We start from the raw sequence: 16,324 nt of genomic DNA, 5'->3' as shown, positions 1-16,324 counted from the left end.
TTGGTCACTCAAGAAATATTATGCGTTCTCACTTTTCAGAAAGACTCCAACAGTACTGTGGGCAGATACACATCAGATGTCATCAGTTACCACATTAGTTACTCATTTCTAAATCTCCTTCTGAATCTATTGAACAATGTTTGTCTACTAATTTAATTTGACAATGTAACCATGATGGTTTGTATAAAATTCAGACTTATGCAGCAACAGACTTTAATCAATTATGAAGATTTATCAGACATCCATCACCAGATTCCAAGGTAAATTACAGAACATCCTTGAGATTATGGACATATTTTTCACTATTTTTCCACTGAGGTATAGATGACCCTTCAAGACAACAGCCAGGAAGTAATTCATATGTACTCACTAGGGGTTCATGTGCCCCAGCAACACTATATCATTGTGACCTCCTACCTATTCTTGCTTACTATAATAGAAGAGAGCCTAGTGGTGGTATTCCACAAGTGCAGTGACTTAGGTAGCCTTTATGGTAGCGCTGGTCATTACAGTACCGTATAGGTCAGCAGAAGTAAACAGAGAGTAATGGAACAGCCCCTATGGTATGGGACATACCATAACCCCTCTGGTACATTTCCATTATACCATTACAAGACCATTTAATTTCCTATCATCAAAATAAAGGTGATTTGGACATATACATAGAATGACAATGTTATGATACGAGGCATAAATACTGAATGTGTAACGAGAATTGAGTACTGTTTTTCTGAGTAACAATATACTGCAGTCCAATATAATTTGACAATTTGCACAATATAGGTATTCTAAACCAATATTTTGGACCCGTCCCCACACTTTAGTGAGGTGGGAAGAAAATGTATTATTTCATTTAAAGGAAAGAAATGTATGTATATAAAAGCCTGGATTGAAAAGAAACTTCCAGGACACAGCCACTTGAATGTTATTATAATTTTATTTTTAAACCAAAGGGAACTGTGTTTTGCTGTTTAGTGTAGCAGAGAGAATGTCCTTTTTTATCCAACATCAAATCACATCTATGGAATGCTCATATATATCTAACTTGTGATGTGCCAAAGTGAATCATTTTCCTGACAGAACAATTGTAACAAAGTATAAGTGAACATGCTTCAGGATAAATACATAAAAGGGGAATGCAGTCCTGTAAAACTGATGTATATTATAGGGATTACTAAGAACAGAACCAGGAGGGGAGAATGATAGAATGTGTAAGGTACAGCCCCAGGTAACTTTTGGAAATCAAACTGCCACCTACAATACATTGTGATCCAGTATCTGCAGTAGGTAAGAGAAAAAAGGCAGGAGGTTATATTCTCAGGGGACATAAAATTCAATATTTAAGATAGACTTCACTATTATTTTTTGCTGGTCTAGTCCATCCCCAATTCCTTCTCGTTGTCACAGTAACACAAATAAAACCAGGATGAACAGCATGCTTGAAGCCAGGGTTTCCAAATGATGTTATTCCATGATAACTGCTTATCTACTACTTGAAGGGATTCTGTATGTTTTTTTGTTGCTTGCAGAATTGTTTTAAGAATTGTATAATAATGAATTTCCGTTTGTGGCGTGAGAGGACTTTTTTCTTCTGGGTCTCTAGACAGATCAAAGAGTAATGGGGGGTCATGATGTGTGACAAATTTTCCATAACAAAAGCAGACATGGGAATCAAAACAGCCACTGGAACCCTGGGGTTGAAAATTTGGAGTGAAAAAGAATGCTTTCCAAAGTGATTTACCTGAAATGAAAAAGAAAGATACATTAATCTGTGCATTTCTTAAAAAAAAACAAAAAACTGTTTATACCGCAAAGGATACAGTGTTACAGAAGGGTGCTTATTCCAAAGGAACACATGAAGTAAGCCATAAACCGCTTTGTACATTTGTTTGGTTTTCAAATATTTTTGCACCTGGAAATCAGTTTTGGATCTCAATGATCATCTTCTAACTTGATACCGTATGCAATAGTAAAAAAATGTAATAAGCAGATTCTATTACATCTCAAATTTGATATAAAATTTGATTGTCAAGAAAATGTTCCCTTATTGTGTGCATGTACAACATGGTTAAAAATTCAAACACCCTTTCTGCGATGGGACAATCCTAAACGCTAATAGGCCCCAGGGAATAATCTGACCAAGCATTGAAAGGTTTTCATACAATAGAAGGAAAAAAAAAGAGAATGTACTTAGCAGCCATAGATTGGACTATTACCCAGTGGGCTGGTTCCTAGTAGTGAGTGTCTCCTGAATACCTTTATTGCGCTTGTGTGGCTGATTCAGTGCTTAGCATGCGGCTGCCTGCTAGATACCCCAAAACACATGCGTATCCAGCAGCTGTAAAGGGGGGACCAACTAACATATTAATGTCTAGGTATTTATAGTGTGATGTCAGAAAAGTCCCTGTTGGTGTAATGGTCTGGTGTCCTAATACTTTTGTTCCTTCTATTGTATGAAAACCTTTCAATGCTTGGTCAGATTATTCCCTGGGGCCTATTAGCGTTTAGGATTGTCCCATCGCAGAAAGGGTGTTTGAATTTTTAACCATATATATATATATATATATGTGTGTATTTATACATAGATATTGTGGGAAGCCAGCGTCCAGTGGAATACACTACCTGTGTGCAATTCCCCACAACACAACAGGCAGAATGGTGGCGTACCATGCCATACAATATCTTTTCTGGCACAGTCAGAAAATCAATGCAGTACCACGCGAGCAAGAGAAACGCAATAAATAGAAAGCAGAACAGTGGGAGCTGCGAATGCAGAATACAAATTGAGAAATGTACATGTTGCATAAAATACAGTGCATTAGCTATTTCAGTAAATTGGGGAAAAAGCAAGATTCCCATTTTGATGTTTAAAACATTAGAGACGTCTGCTATCAGTAGGATATGAATGATTTAAACACAACACAAAAATGTACATTGTGGAAGGACATTTAGAACATTTATGGCAGATCAGAAATGATTTCAAATAAAATTCATTTTGTATGTAACTAGCTTGCAGGTTCGTTTACCTTAATAGTCATCACTTGATCTTAAGCTGTGCTCAAAGAAAACGTACTGAAAGCTTTAGATCTAATAGTACATAAAACAAATTTACAATAACTCGCATAAAAGATTTTTTTGAGTATCTTAAAATACCTTGTCCTTGGTTCAGCGTAATGAAAAAAGAAATAGATGAATATGTTTGTTTTTGCAGCCAAAACACTTTACATAAACTGGAATAACCAAATGCCTTTCTAAATATGTCCAAAGAAATACATTAAAGGTTATTGAAAGGAAATCATATGAATAAAGAGGAACTGCCACCTTCACAGCTTTTACCATTAAAAGGTGGTTGGTAAAACGTCCTATATTTTGAGTTTTGTTTGTAAACCAGTGTTTCAAGGTATTTAGTTGAAAAGTTTTCCTTATGGAAGTTGACATCCATGGCAGCCTGTGGCATGGTCAGTGTTATCTAATAAATTTTCTATCCTGTCTTACTCGCCCACATTTACAAGCCTAAACCAATCAACAGCAACAATTTAATATAACAGGAAGACACACTTAACCTAGAACATAACTTGAAGGCAGTCATGTTAGAATTTCCAGTAAAGCACACAGTAAAGCAAGCTTTTAGACATTATATTTATGTAACTCCTAAATTAAAAAAAAAATTTAATTAAAATATACATTATTATGACATAAAACATCAATATTTTACAAGGAAGAAACTTGGCATGTTTGGCGAAGTGTAGCTTCATCAGTGCTTATTATTTATATATTAAATATTCCAGACTTTATTAACTTTCGAATAATCGGGCAAATTTTAAGGCTGGTCTGTAGGAATAGTCACAACGTTTATTGTTAATGGGAGGTGATTTACATATAATCTTTCAATGATATTGAGAGATTATATGTAAAATGAATTAGATAAATTACATTTCAAAATAATTTGCTAGTGAATCCCCGGTTCCTTGAATGTTCAAGTATTGACATATTAAGCAATAACTATATTATTCATCAAAGTGTGTGCTAAAGCTGTGTACTTATTATATCCCACTTGCTATAATGTGTGATAAGGAACAGAAAACATTAGCACCCTTTTATACATCTACTGTAGTATTTGAAGTTTAACTTTAGAAAACAGTTTCTTTTTCTAGGATGTTCCCTATCATGGTGATAACAATGATATATAGGAAAATGTTTACTTTTGAAGATGTTACAGAACTGGTTTTCCATACTGAAAATATTAGTGAAGCTTGGGATATTTCTAGTAACTTAAAAATACATTTTCAGTAAAACTGTCTATGTTTGTCCTTCTGTGCATGTTGCTTATAATTTAACATGAGTGTGTTTGAGCCCTCCCCCCCATGGATATTAGATATATTAAATAATGACTAACATTGTTAGGCAACCAAAAGAGATCCGTTCTCTGACAATACAAACATTGACAATAAAAAAGCTATATGGCAAAAGAGGTGGTTAACAGTAGTCATACTCACCTGCAAATGAAATGACCATTATCAATTTAGGGCCAGAGACACCCATCTCAGGGCTCATTATGTTAATTCCACAAGGTTCCAGCCATGTTATTATTATTATTTATTGTTTTATATAGTGCCATCAAATTCCGTAGTGCTGTACAATGGGTAGACAGGACATAACAAGTAGTATGTAACATAGCAAATTGACTAACAGAGACAACAGGTGAGGAGGGCCCATCTCAAACGAGTTTACAGTCTAGAGGGATTTAGGGTGTATTACACAATAGGTAAAAGTGCCCTTGTTAGGGATAGACCAGCCATACTAGTAAAAGTATGTTAAAGATTCACAGCTCCCCTCATTATCAGTGTTCAATTTTGAGGAGTAAACGAATGGGACCATAACTGCCATGGGGCAAGAGGGGCAACTGTCCTAAGTGCCAAAAGGTCAACGTGAGGGAGACCCGTACTCGGACTGAATAACTCCGCCGTAGAGATCTTCCTTGCCGCTGAAAGCTTAATTGCTCAAGGGATTAACACTTTGTATTCCCCAAGCACTAGCCGAGACTTAGTGTAGGGGTAAAACCTAACTCTCTTTATAGAAGACAGCACAGATATTTATAGAGCAAATATGATAGGATTAAAGGTATAATCCCATCAACCACCACACAGCCCAGCGCCGCCATACAGTTCTTTGGCCAGCAATGCTCACCGGAAAAAGAGTCACTATTTCGGGGTGACCCTGAGGAAGCGGCTTCAATTCCTGGGTACCAATGGAGAAATCAGCGTCCGAAACATCCCCAGGTTCCATAGCCATGGCTGGGAAATCCTCGGTCCTAAATATTGGCTATTTGTGACAAAATGACCTGTCATCTGGGATACATCTGGGTGATCTCTGGGAGTTACTACAGCTCTCTTGGTGAACCCGTTACAGTAATAAAACCAGGGTTCTTGAACTCGCTCCCTCTCTGTAACCACCACCGAGTGTTGTCCACCATAAGCTTAATGTATCCTCAAAAGAACAACGTGGTGGGGCAAAGAGCATCTGTAGCGACGCTGTTCCAATTGTCGGCGGGAAATTGTCGGTTTCTAGCCGCCGCACAGTTCCAAAAATGTGCGACTAGGTCCTGGTGAGGCACATCGAGCATTTCCTGGCTTGTAGAGCCCCCATAGCCGGCTAGTCCAAGGGAGTCTGGTTCTGGTAGACCAGACAGGGTTTCCTGGTCACTCCGTGCCCCCCTAATGAGCACAGGGTTACTTAGACATAAGAAGGGACTGGGCAGGCAGGTAAGGAGACTCGCCCTAAATCCAACAGTGCACCCCTCCCCAACTCAAACATACCCCTATGAGACCTCGGCCTTAAAGGGTTAACAAGACAGTCACACTTGAGCTAGGCAGTGTCCCTACACCTCCTTATGCTTCCCCAGGAAGCAGCTCTAGACACCTAGATTCCTAGTTATGCCTCTTCTATTCTATTATGGGAATGTGTGGCCCCCCAGGGCTTTCCAGAAGCTAGCTAAACGTCCCTGATGGGGTCTTAAAGAGTTCTAGTTTATGTTTAAAATGTTTGTTCACCTAAATTCAGGTACATTCTCTAATATATGTTAAATAGGATAATAGATATTTTTAGAAAAAAAAGCTCTAGGGATTTCAAGCCCTAGTTTTATGTGTATCATTAAGCAGAAATTCAGTACTGTTTTGGAAAGAAGGACAATTTCTTCCCTACATTTTGAGAGCTAATTTGCTAGTTTACTATGCCTGCTGTTCATTCGAGAGTTTGCATTTTTTTTTAATATGTCTTCACTTAGTATTTTTATTTTTTTATTTTAACGGACATGCTGTAAATCCAATGAACAATAATTCCATAATTCCCGTAAGGCTTGTCTCTTAATGTTTTACCTATGTCATGGTGTCTGACAATATTCTAGTTACCGTGTATTGAAAGTGGACTGAATTGCACTGAATAATTTTCATGAATAATTTTCACTCCACAATAAGCATACTTTTAAAATGCCTCATATCATCCTGAAGTGTGGAATGGATGACAATCATCAGGGCTGGCCCGACAATGGAGCCGAGTGGGGCAACCGCTCAAGGCGCCCCAAGCCCTCTTTTTTTTTTTTAAAGCCGAGAAGAGAGAGAGGGCGCCGAGTGGTTTTATCTTACCAAGTTGTCAGTACCTGCTCGGCGCCCCTCACTCTCTCCTCTGCGAGCCCTCTAGCTCGGTCTTGGTGCCGGCTTGTAATGTTGAGCGGCGGAAGATGACGTCATTTCCGGCGCTCAGCATTACAAGCCGGCACCGAGACCGAGCTGGGAGACTCACCGCAGGACTGCTGAAAGGTAAGTACGGGGGGGAGGGTAGATAATGGGGGGCCGCAGGTAGAGGAAGGGTAGATAATGGGGGGGCGGCAGGGAGAGGAAGGGTAGATAATGGGGGGGGGCATTTTGTCTTGGGCCGGCCCTGACAATCATCACCCAACGTGATGTAGATCTATGTGCATATGTCTGTTATTCAGCACCGAGTTTTGGGCTGCACACATTTATATAGTATAGCTCTAAACTCTCACTCAGCAGGACATTAATATGATTTTTGCATGGAATATTAGGTATGTGTATAATCTAATCCCCCTCCACTGTTCATTTTGAAACACTGGTTCAAAAAGCTTCTCTTGTTGAGTGTGATCAAGCTTGGAAAGCTCATTCTTTTAGCCATTTCAAAATGCCCAAAGGGAGAAACTTTCTACAATGTTTTTATTCTTACAGAGCTGAACTCCTACTAACATCTACTCACGGATTAGCCCAATGAAAGAGATATTGATGAGAAGCAAGATATGTGGCCAAGTGTTAAGATCAATTTATATCATATGCAGCCTGACCCTGTTCCATTGATATATATAAACTCATTATAGTTAGTTTTTCTATACATGGCTTCTTCTTTTTGGCTTTATTTTTGTTGAATACATCATGACACGGTATAGTATGTCATGTGTTTTTGTTCATCTGAGGCTGTATTTACCTGATTTTGAGACATGCTAAGGAACATATTTTTATTATATATATTTATGTCCTGATATGTAAAACCATAGAATTCAATGTGGGTGTACTTTCTTTTTCACACAACTGTGACTGTGTATATGTATTTTGGGGTCACTTAACTGTTTTCATGGAAACCAACAAAATTTGTAGCTGTGCTAACATAATTGCAAAATAGTTTTCTAATGATAAATTAGCCATTTGAACTTAAACTTGAATTAGCTAACACAATGTGCCACTGGAAGACAGTGGCTGCTGATTAAGGGCCTCTGTACGCCTATGAAGATATTCCATTAAAAATAATTTCCAGCTACTATAGTCTTTTTAAACTATAACAAGGTCAAACACTGTACTTCTGATCCATTTTATGTTATTTAAATTGACAAAATTAGCTTTTCTTTTAAAATCAAGGACATTTCTATACATTTCTATATAGTTGGTTTTAGATTGAGGCCTATAATTAATATTTTACATTGGTATCCTTCATATTTATTAGGTATAGAAAATAATTAAATTTATATGTAATGATCTGGTGTTTGTGCAAAAAATAATTAAAATAAATATAACACAAGGCTACATAAACAGGCGGAAAAACGAAAATCCACTGGAGACCCTTCTTATTTTATATGGTATAGATTCATGTAATGAATTCTCAGGAACTAATATGCTTTTAATATTTCATAAATCAATTCCAGAAAAGTCTACGTGACTGTGAGATCCATTCAGAAATGGGACAGATTTTCATGATTTTCTTTTAATGCATATTGGAGTGTATTTTCCATACACTTTAATGCATTTTACAATAAAGCGCAGGCATTGTTAAGTTATTGGAATTAGAAAATCAGTCTTCATTGTAATTTACATACCAGGGAACTCCCGAGTGAAGTACTGCTTGCCCAGTTCTTTTGGTCATTCCCCTCCTTCTGCAGGCAGGGAGAGGTGTATATCCATGCCTCCTACCAGCCTAATTCTTCTATCACTCCTAACCCATGTAGTGGTACCATAGACCTTCTATGACTAGCCATGCCCCTCAAGCAACTAAGACCACTCTCATTTGGGGGTAGCCCGACTCACAAAGCCACCAAAAGCCAGGGAGACCTCTGGGTGACCTGCATGTATGCTCATTAATCTCCTCCACTGCCTGCCTCAACTGAAAACAGAAAGCATTCTTCCTGTGCATGTTCAATTTCTAATCAATGGGCATAGCAGAAGCCAATTTTGTGTATGCCAGCAAAACATTGTTCAGATAATATACATGTGTTTGACCACTACTAGCACTACTAGCTTCCTGATGGTGGGTGACTGGTCAGTCAAATCTGTGCCACTTGCCCAACCACGCCAATTTTAGATATTTAGATATTTATTTATCTATTGTCCATACCAATATTTATACACCAATAGCTTTTCAACCAGCTTTTTAACCCTTTTAGGGCAAGTCCCTTAATACATTTATATATTTATTTGCAATTATCGCAGTAGCACTTTATTAAGGGTATACCGCTTACCCCTGTTCATTGGGAACCAATCCCTCCTGTCCTTTTATTGCACAGGCACTATTTTTTAATTCAGCTTTTATACTTGGAGATCAAATATCATCAATTACCAACACCTGAAGACCATCTAGACATCTTACATCTTTAACGAAAACGCATAAGCAGATTGTTTAGTGTGCACAACATCTTGTGAGTGCAATCTTATATTATTATATTATACATCCAAAAGAAAGTATTGCACAATTTTTCTGTTTTGTCATTTCGTACTCAGAGTCCAAGTAATTGAGAAGAGCAAGAATATTGTGAGTGTAATAATTACCATACAAACAAACTGATTGGTTGTTACAGGCTATACTATCATTATTGTTTTTGTTCCCTATATCCATACCCTACATGAGCGCCCCTAAGTGGAAGTGATTTTGTGTTTATCAGCATCTGGACAGTGCCTTTTTAAGGTGGCAGCTGTGAAAGGGGAAGTATTATCTTAATTGTATACTAGTTGTATCACTATATCTTGTAAATACTGGTGCTCTTACCACTTACTCTTTATGTGACTAGGGGGGCAGACTAGAAGGAGTCAGTGTGTTCTTCCCTCCTTATGACCTTAGCATGACTCCGCGTGAGATGTGCTCACACCACATGCACAGGGCAGGGAATTGCATAGTAAATACATTGTGTGGGTCTGACCCGAAACAGACATGTGAGTCACGATCCTCTTAGTTGTTGTTGCAGGCTCAAGGGGCATTCGACCGCCTGCGTCCAAGGATGAAACGTTGCCCCCAGCCACGTACATTTTTAAAATGTGTGTCAGCCTTAAAGTCATGCAAATAATTTAAATCAAACTACTGTATACCCCCTATATCTTTCTCTTTATCTCTATGAATGCTCACTATCTCCCCTTTTTCCTCATCTTTTACCTTTCTTAAGGAGCGTGAGATCTCTGTGTCAGTGCTCTATCATGGTGCATGCAGCTTAAGTGCTGAGCAATGGGATATGACATCACTCTACGCATCAATAGCAAGCATGCTTCGCTGGGGAGTAGTGAAACAGAAGTCTGTATGAACAGACCGCACACTCCCTGTATTTTGGGCCGGTTAGATGGAGATACATCATCCTCCAGTGGTGGGTAGTCAAGTGGGCACCCTCACTAACTGAACCTGGGCCAGCTGCCTCTTTTGCCCCACATTAAAGAGCTCCCTGCCAATAACCAAAGAATGCCTGCACTGATTTGCATGCAGTAAAATATTGCACATTGCAAAATGGACTGTAGCGGTCCTTTTAAATTATATATCTCAAAACAATTCTACTCACCTTTCATAATGTTGCAAAGTCTTAACCCGGTTCCGGCAGCATAAACCATTTTAAGAACTTTAGTTATATTCATAAAATCTCCTTCTTAGGTATATTTTGCCTATGCCTTAATGCTGCATAACTGCATTAGTTCATAATACCGTAGAATAAGAATAATGCTTTTGTAAACTGATTGAAGAAATTATGTGAAGCACTATTAGAGAACTATGTATGTGGCAAAGTATATTGTTCCACCTGCCCTTGGTACTTTGAACAAATTGGAAACCAGGACAAAATCTAAGCCCCCAATAAGGATTTCAATCTCATCTTTTTTATCTGTTTAGAGTCATATGTTAGGTTTGGAGATTTTGTACAGACTCTATTGTAAAATCTTATTATTTTTCTTGATGTGACTTCCACTTCATGAGCTAGAATTGTAACGTGCTTGCATGGGTACACGGTGGTCGTTTAATCTCTGGGATAAAATTTGTATGTACATAACAAGTTTCATTCCAATAGCCGGGTTGAGTAGATTATTATTATTAAGCGGTTTACATAGTTCCATCACATTCAGCAGGACTGTACAATGGTACTTTTGAGCTTAGATACTGGCATAGTCATAAAACAAGGTAATGGTTGCCTCACATAGAAACAAAAAAAAAAGTTAATGGTTTTGGGCTGTATTTCATTCTAGAGAAGAATCAGAAGTAACTGGATAGCAATCAGATTGCAATGAAAAAATATAAAGATATATAAAACTAGAAATATTAGCTCAGATTCATTATGTGCCAAAAAATATATCAGCTCCATTGCAAATGTGAGCATAGCTATTTAAATACTTGGGATATATTTATCTCATGATTAAACAACAATCATGTCTTCGACCTCTAACTGTAACATATAAGTTTAAAAAAACCATAAAACAGTGATTGCTAAATCGTTCTGCAGCATCATCCATTCTTTTCTCCCCATTTCATTTACATATGAAAAAAGATAATTTCAAACATAAGAAACATTAAGAACACAAAACACTATGTACTGTGTTTTTTTATTTTATAGAAACAGCAGGAATGTGCCTAACAAATTCATTCATACTTATTAAATACCCTGACACAGATGCGTTGTAAAATTATCTTATACACTAAAATCATATCCCTGCTAATTATTATAATGGCGACCCTGCAATAGAAGACTGTCATTTTCTATTTTATACACATGGTTTAAGTTGATCTCTAATTTGACATTTCAGACAGATGCTATATAGATATATGTGCACATTAATGTAAAAACTGCATAATTATCCACTTTCTTGTAAGATTTAAGGCTTCACACTGAAATGCCTTTGTAAAATTGTCAACTTGTAACCTATTTTCTTCACTGACATCTAAGAATAGAAAAGGTATACTAAGTGCCTTGAATCAAGTTTCTAGCCATTAATGTATAAGTTATCTATTTTTATCTTTAACAGCCCATACTATTTTATGTTTTGTATGAAATTCTTTACATTTTTTCTGGTATAGTGCATTGTGCATACCCCCCAACATTTGAAATGGCTAAATAGGGACACTGGTGTTTTGGGGGTTGTGTTTAGAGGCAGTAATACAACATGACTTTACTGTCATATTAATGGCTACATACATAATAAAGGAGGGGAAAAGGAGAAGAGAGTATTGCAGTACACAGTTTAAAATAGAAATAGAATTTTGACATATTGTTGAATACAAAATAACAGGATGTTGCAGAATGTTGTAATACCCTTTTTATTGGACTAACAGTATTTAAAAATAAATAACAGACAAGCTTTCGGGAGTCCTCCCTTTATCAAGTCCAAAGCATTTCTGACCAAGCAAGTGAAAAACACAGTTTAAAACTAACAAACTACAGTACATATTGTTGAGACATTTAGGGATGTAGAATACTGCAATAGACTCATGCCATCCAATGTACCATGAAGGGCCATCTTGCCTAAAAAAGTATAGTTAGGAGGTTAACTGGACAAATGCCCGGTGGGCCACTAGCCATTAGTGCCATATATTATAATAATGAAAATAAAAATTAAAATAATTGAAAAAATGTTTACAGTTGTCATAGATTTCAATCATAGAGAATAAATAACAAGATAATTATGATTTGAACACCATATATAATGATGGGTTCAGAGCAGTGCCTTCCAGCTTAACACACTAACACGACAGGTTTTAGTAATTATCACATATTATTCCTATTAATAGGGAGATTCAGAAAGCCTAGCTGGTTGGTGTGACATAAAGATTGGGTTTGCGAAAAGACTTCATTGGTGTATGTTTTTAATTATTTCTCTTTTTATTCATATATACTGCATGAGTATTCCCCAGGTTTCAGCTTTTGGAATCCAAAGAGTTAAGCAATGCATTCAACTGTTTTGCATGAATAAAATAGATTTCCAAATCAAGACTATGGGCAATCAAAGCCTTAGAAATAGATGTGTAGTTCCTAACTAAAACTAGTTAAGTGGGTCAACTATATTATTTGGGAAAACAAAATATTTACACTTGTGGGCCACTGAACGGTAGCAAGAGTTGGTTGATTTTGTCCCAGTATTCTATTTATTTTAAGCTGTTTGTATGTGATCTGTGGCTTCTCTGTTTAATGAGTTGCAAAGTGAACACCAAATATAGGTTGACATCATCTGAACCTGGTGCCTATACTTTTTCAGAAGCTACACATTTGTTTCTGGGTCACCAGATGCTCTCACTTCAGCTGAATAATATTACATGCAACAAGCAGAGAATGTATCTAAAATTCAGTAACAGTATGCAATTAAAATGGTCCTTGTATTAGGAGCAGTGGCCTTTGTGTAATTGTGTCTTGTTAGTTTCTTGCTATATATATTTACTGGTTGATACCATTATTTTACAACATACAAGACCAATGTTTAGAAATATCTGAATGTCATTTCATATACGCTGAAATTGTTTTAATAAAACTAATCAGCATATTATTAGCATCACCTACAACTGACCATCTTAACCAAAAAATATTTGCCACACTGAATCAGAATCAGACATACAAATCCTGTGTTTGCAGGTATACATAAATAATGTATGGAAACATAGCATTGCAGGTATAGATCAACAGAACACACAAACCCAGCATTGCAGGTATAGATCAACTGGAAATCACATGTAAACTTTGCACTAAGGGTATAGATCAAATAAACAACACATGGAAACAGCATTGCAGGTATTGATCACCTGAATAAGACACACAAACCCAGCTTTGCAGATATAGATCAATTGGAATTTACATAAAAACTCAGCATTAAAGGTATAGATAAAACCCCCTAAATTACAGGCATAAATCACAGGTCGCACACCCCAAAGCCAGCCCTGGTGTCCACATTGCCCACATAGAACCTGACCAGCACCCAAATTACATGCATAGGACTTGCCATCTTTGTCCCCAAACAGCCCAGCATGAGTCATCTTTGTCCCCAAACAGCCCGGCCTGTGCCATCTTTGTCGCATACATACCCTGCCTGTGCCATCTTGGTCCCCTACGCTCAAACACTCTGCTTGTGCCATCTTTGCCTTTCCACAAATCAATTATACATCTATGATACACACAAACACTTTTACAGTCACTCACTCACACTTTCATTCACACAAATCATTTACACATATTCAGACAATTCATCCACACATTCATTCATTCTCACTTATTCACACAATGCATCCACACATTCATTCTCACTCTTTATTTCAATATGCTTACCCCCTTCTCACCATCTACCCACTCTCCCCCCTTCTCACTATTTACCCCCTCTATCTCCCTTCGCAGTTCACTTACCTTGCAGAAGTCCTGCAGTGGGAACGCAAGGCCTCTGCCGCGGCGCACGCTGCTTCACTGCGGAGCGCTGGTATATGACGTCATATTATGGTGCTCAGCATGAAATGCTGGCACCGCGACCGAGCTAGAAACCTCGCGGAGTAGAGTGAGTGGTTGCTGAAAACTTAGAGGCTGCCCAAGACCCGGGACTTAAAGTCCCATTGCAGGACTGTCCCGGGCAATCTGGGACATGTGGTAACCCTACTTCAGAGGTCTAGTGGAGTCCATGCCTCAACGAGTTAGGGCTGTTTTGGCAGCAAAAGGGGGACCTACACAATATTAGGCAGGTGGTCATAATGTTATGGCTGATCTGTGTATATTAGATACAAGCTATGTCAATCTGCATTTTTCTGTGCTTCATTCAAATGCCATCCGCTCTTTGAGAAGCAGATTTTTCCAAATATTAAATGTTTCAAATGATCGTAACAAATAAACAAGTTATACAAAAAATGGTATGGGTTTTTTTTGTTTTGAGAGAGAAGTAAATAATCTTAACATGAACTGATTCTCAGAACACAAACAAAAAGGTTCCATCAAAATGGAAAATATTTTTCAAATATTGATTGTGACCTTAAATAAACCATGAATCATACCTTTCTATCCATTCTTCATCTATAAAAGTGATCATTGTCAGTCTTATTTTAGAGAGAAACAGTTGCTGTTGCAAATGATCATATACACTTTGCAATCTGTACACTACAAAAAAACATTTTTTCAGTGAAAACAAGTGAAGTGTATGGAACACACAATCTTCAAAGTGTCCACTTCTGTGTAAAAATAGTAAGGACATTTATATGGGTATTTATGTGTAATCATTTACAGTGCTTTGTTCAGCAATGGCATGAGCAATTCCGGCCTATGAAGGCTGTATACAGGCCATGACATTTGTAGTTTATTCCTTAAAGAAAGCGTATGCAAAAGAGTTGTAGTTTAAACTTCTTAATTTCACTATAAATTGTTAAAGCCTGTTAAAGCCTGGCTAAATCAGTGACATTGCCCCAAAGCCTGTTCACACATTTAACCATTAATGACAACTGATGTGCCGCCATGGGGTTCAAGCCATCAATGATCACTTTCTTTGCTCAGCCAGTGTCAATGCATCACCAAAAAAATGTGCAGGGGCATCATGTGATCGCTCTCCAGAGCAATCATATTTCTTTCATTTCATGCAAGTTAGTGACAACAGCCTCTTTCCCCACTATGGAGCACCCCAGTTGCTGTATAAAATCCTGTTTACCAACCTCGCTGCCAGGTTTGCAGAGGCTTATAAAGGCATATATCCTCTTGGAAAGTGAGATTGGGTATACTCAGGCATTCCGGGTATCCAAAGAAAGGATAGCCACCTTGATCCTACAGGTTGCCCTGAACCAGTCCCAACATTCTTTGTGACCTAATATTCTCCGTTTTTATCAAAGGGTATCATCATGTATGTAGATAACTTCTACACAAGTGTCCCCTTTTCATGCTACTATGTTAGCTTGCGGTACTATAGGCAATTATTAAAGCAAATAAACAAGGCAGCTAATCACAATGAGGTGGTTATTATGGGGGACTTTAACTATCCCGACATAAACTGGGAAACCGAGACCTGTGAATCTCATAAAGGAAACCGGTTTCTGACTATAAGTAAGGATAATTATCTGTCCCAAATGGTACAGGACCCGACCAGAGGGGGCGCCCTACTGGACTTAATATTAACCAACAGACCTGACAGAGTAACTAATGTGCAGGTCAGGGGACATCTAGGAAATAGTGATCACAATATGATGCATTATAACTTGTCCTTCAATAAGGGAACTCTTAGAGGAGCCACAAGAACTATGCACTTTAGGAGGGCAAAGTTTGATCAACTAAGAGAAGCCCTTAACACTGTAAATTGGGAAAATGTCCTCAAAAACAAGAGTACAGACGCTCAATGGGAGATTTTTAAGAATATCTTAAATTCTCACTGTGAAAGGTACATACCGTATGGGAATAAAAGAGTCAGGAACAAGAGAAAACCAATGTGGATAAATAAAAATGTAAAGGGGGCAATAAATGGCAAAAAAAAAGGCATTTAAGCTACTAAAACAGGAAGGCAGTGAGGAAGCACTAAAAAGCTATCGGGAAAAAAATAAAATATGTAAAAATCAGATAAAAGCAGCAAAATTGGAGACAGAAAGACTC

At 37.7% G+C, this 16,324-nt stretch overlaps 1 protein-coding gene across 1 annotated transcript in view; it reads right to left on the bottom strand.

Annotated features, from left to right (window-relative positions):
• Positions 1-1,373: 1,373 nt before the first annotated feature.
• Positions 1,374-16,324, bottom strand: part of LOC149280147 (steryl-sulfatase-like) — a 105,323-nt gene continuing 90,372 nt past the window's right edge. The window contains exon 11 of the mRNA XM_089500768.1: positions 1,374-1,741. Within this exon, the coding sequence (XP_089356894.1) occupies positions 1,374-1,741 (368 nt within the window). The remainder of the gene's footprint in view (positions 1,742-16,324) is intronic.

Source organism: Sceloporus occidentalis, unplaced genomic scaffold (genome assembly GCF_023333645.1).
Source record: "Sceloporus occidentalis isolate IW3139 unplaced genomic scaffold, rSceOcc1.0.p SCAF_159, whole genome shotgun sequence".
NCBI classification, from domain to species: Eukaryota; Metazoa; Chordata; class Lepidosauria; order Squamata; family Phrynosomatidae; genus Sceloporus; species Sceloporus occidentalis.
Note: the sequence above shows the minus strand (reverse complement) of the source record. Positions and strands in the feature narration are given on the sequence as shown.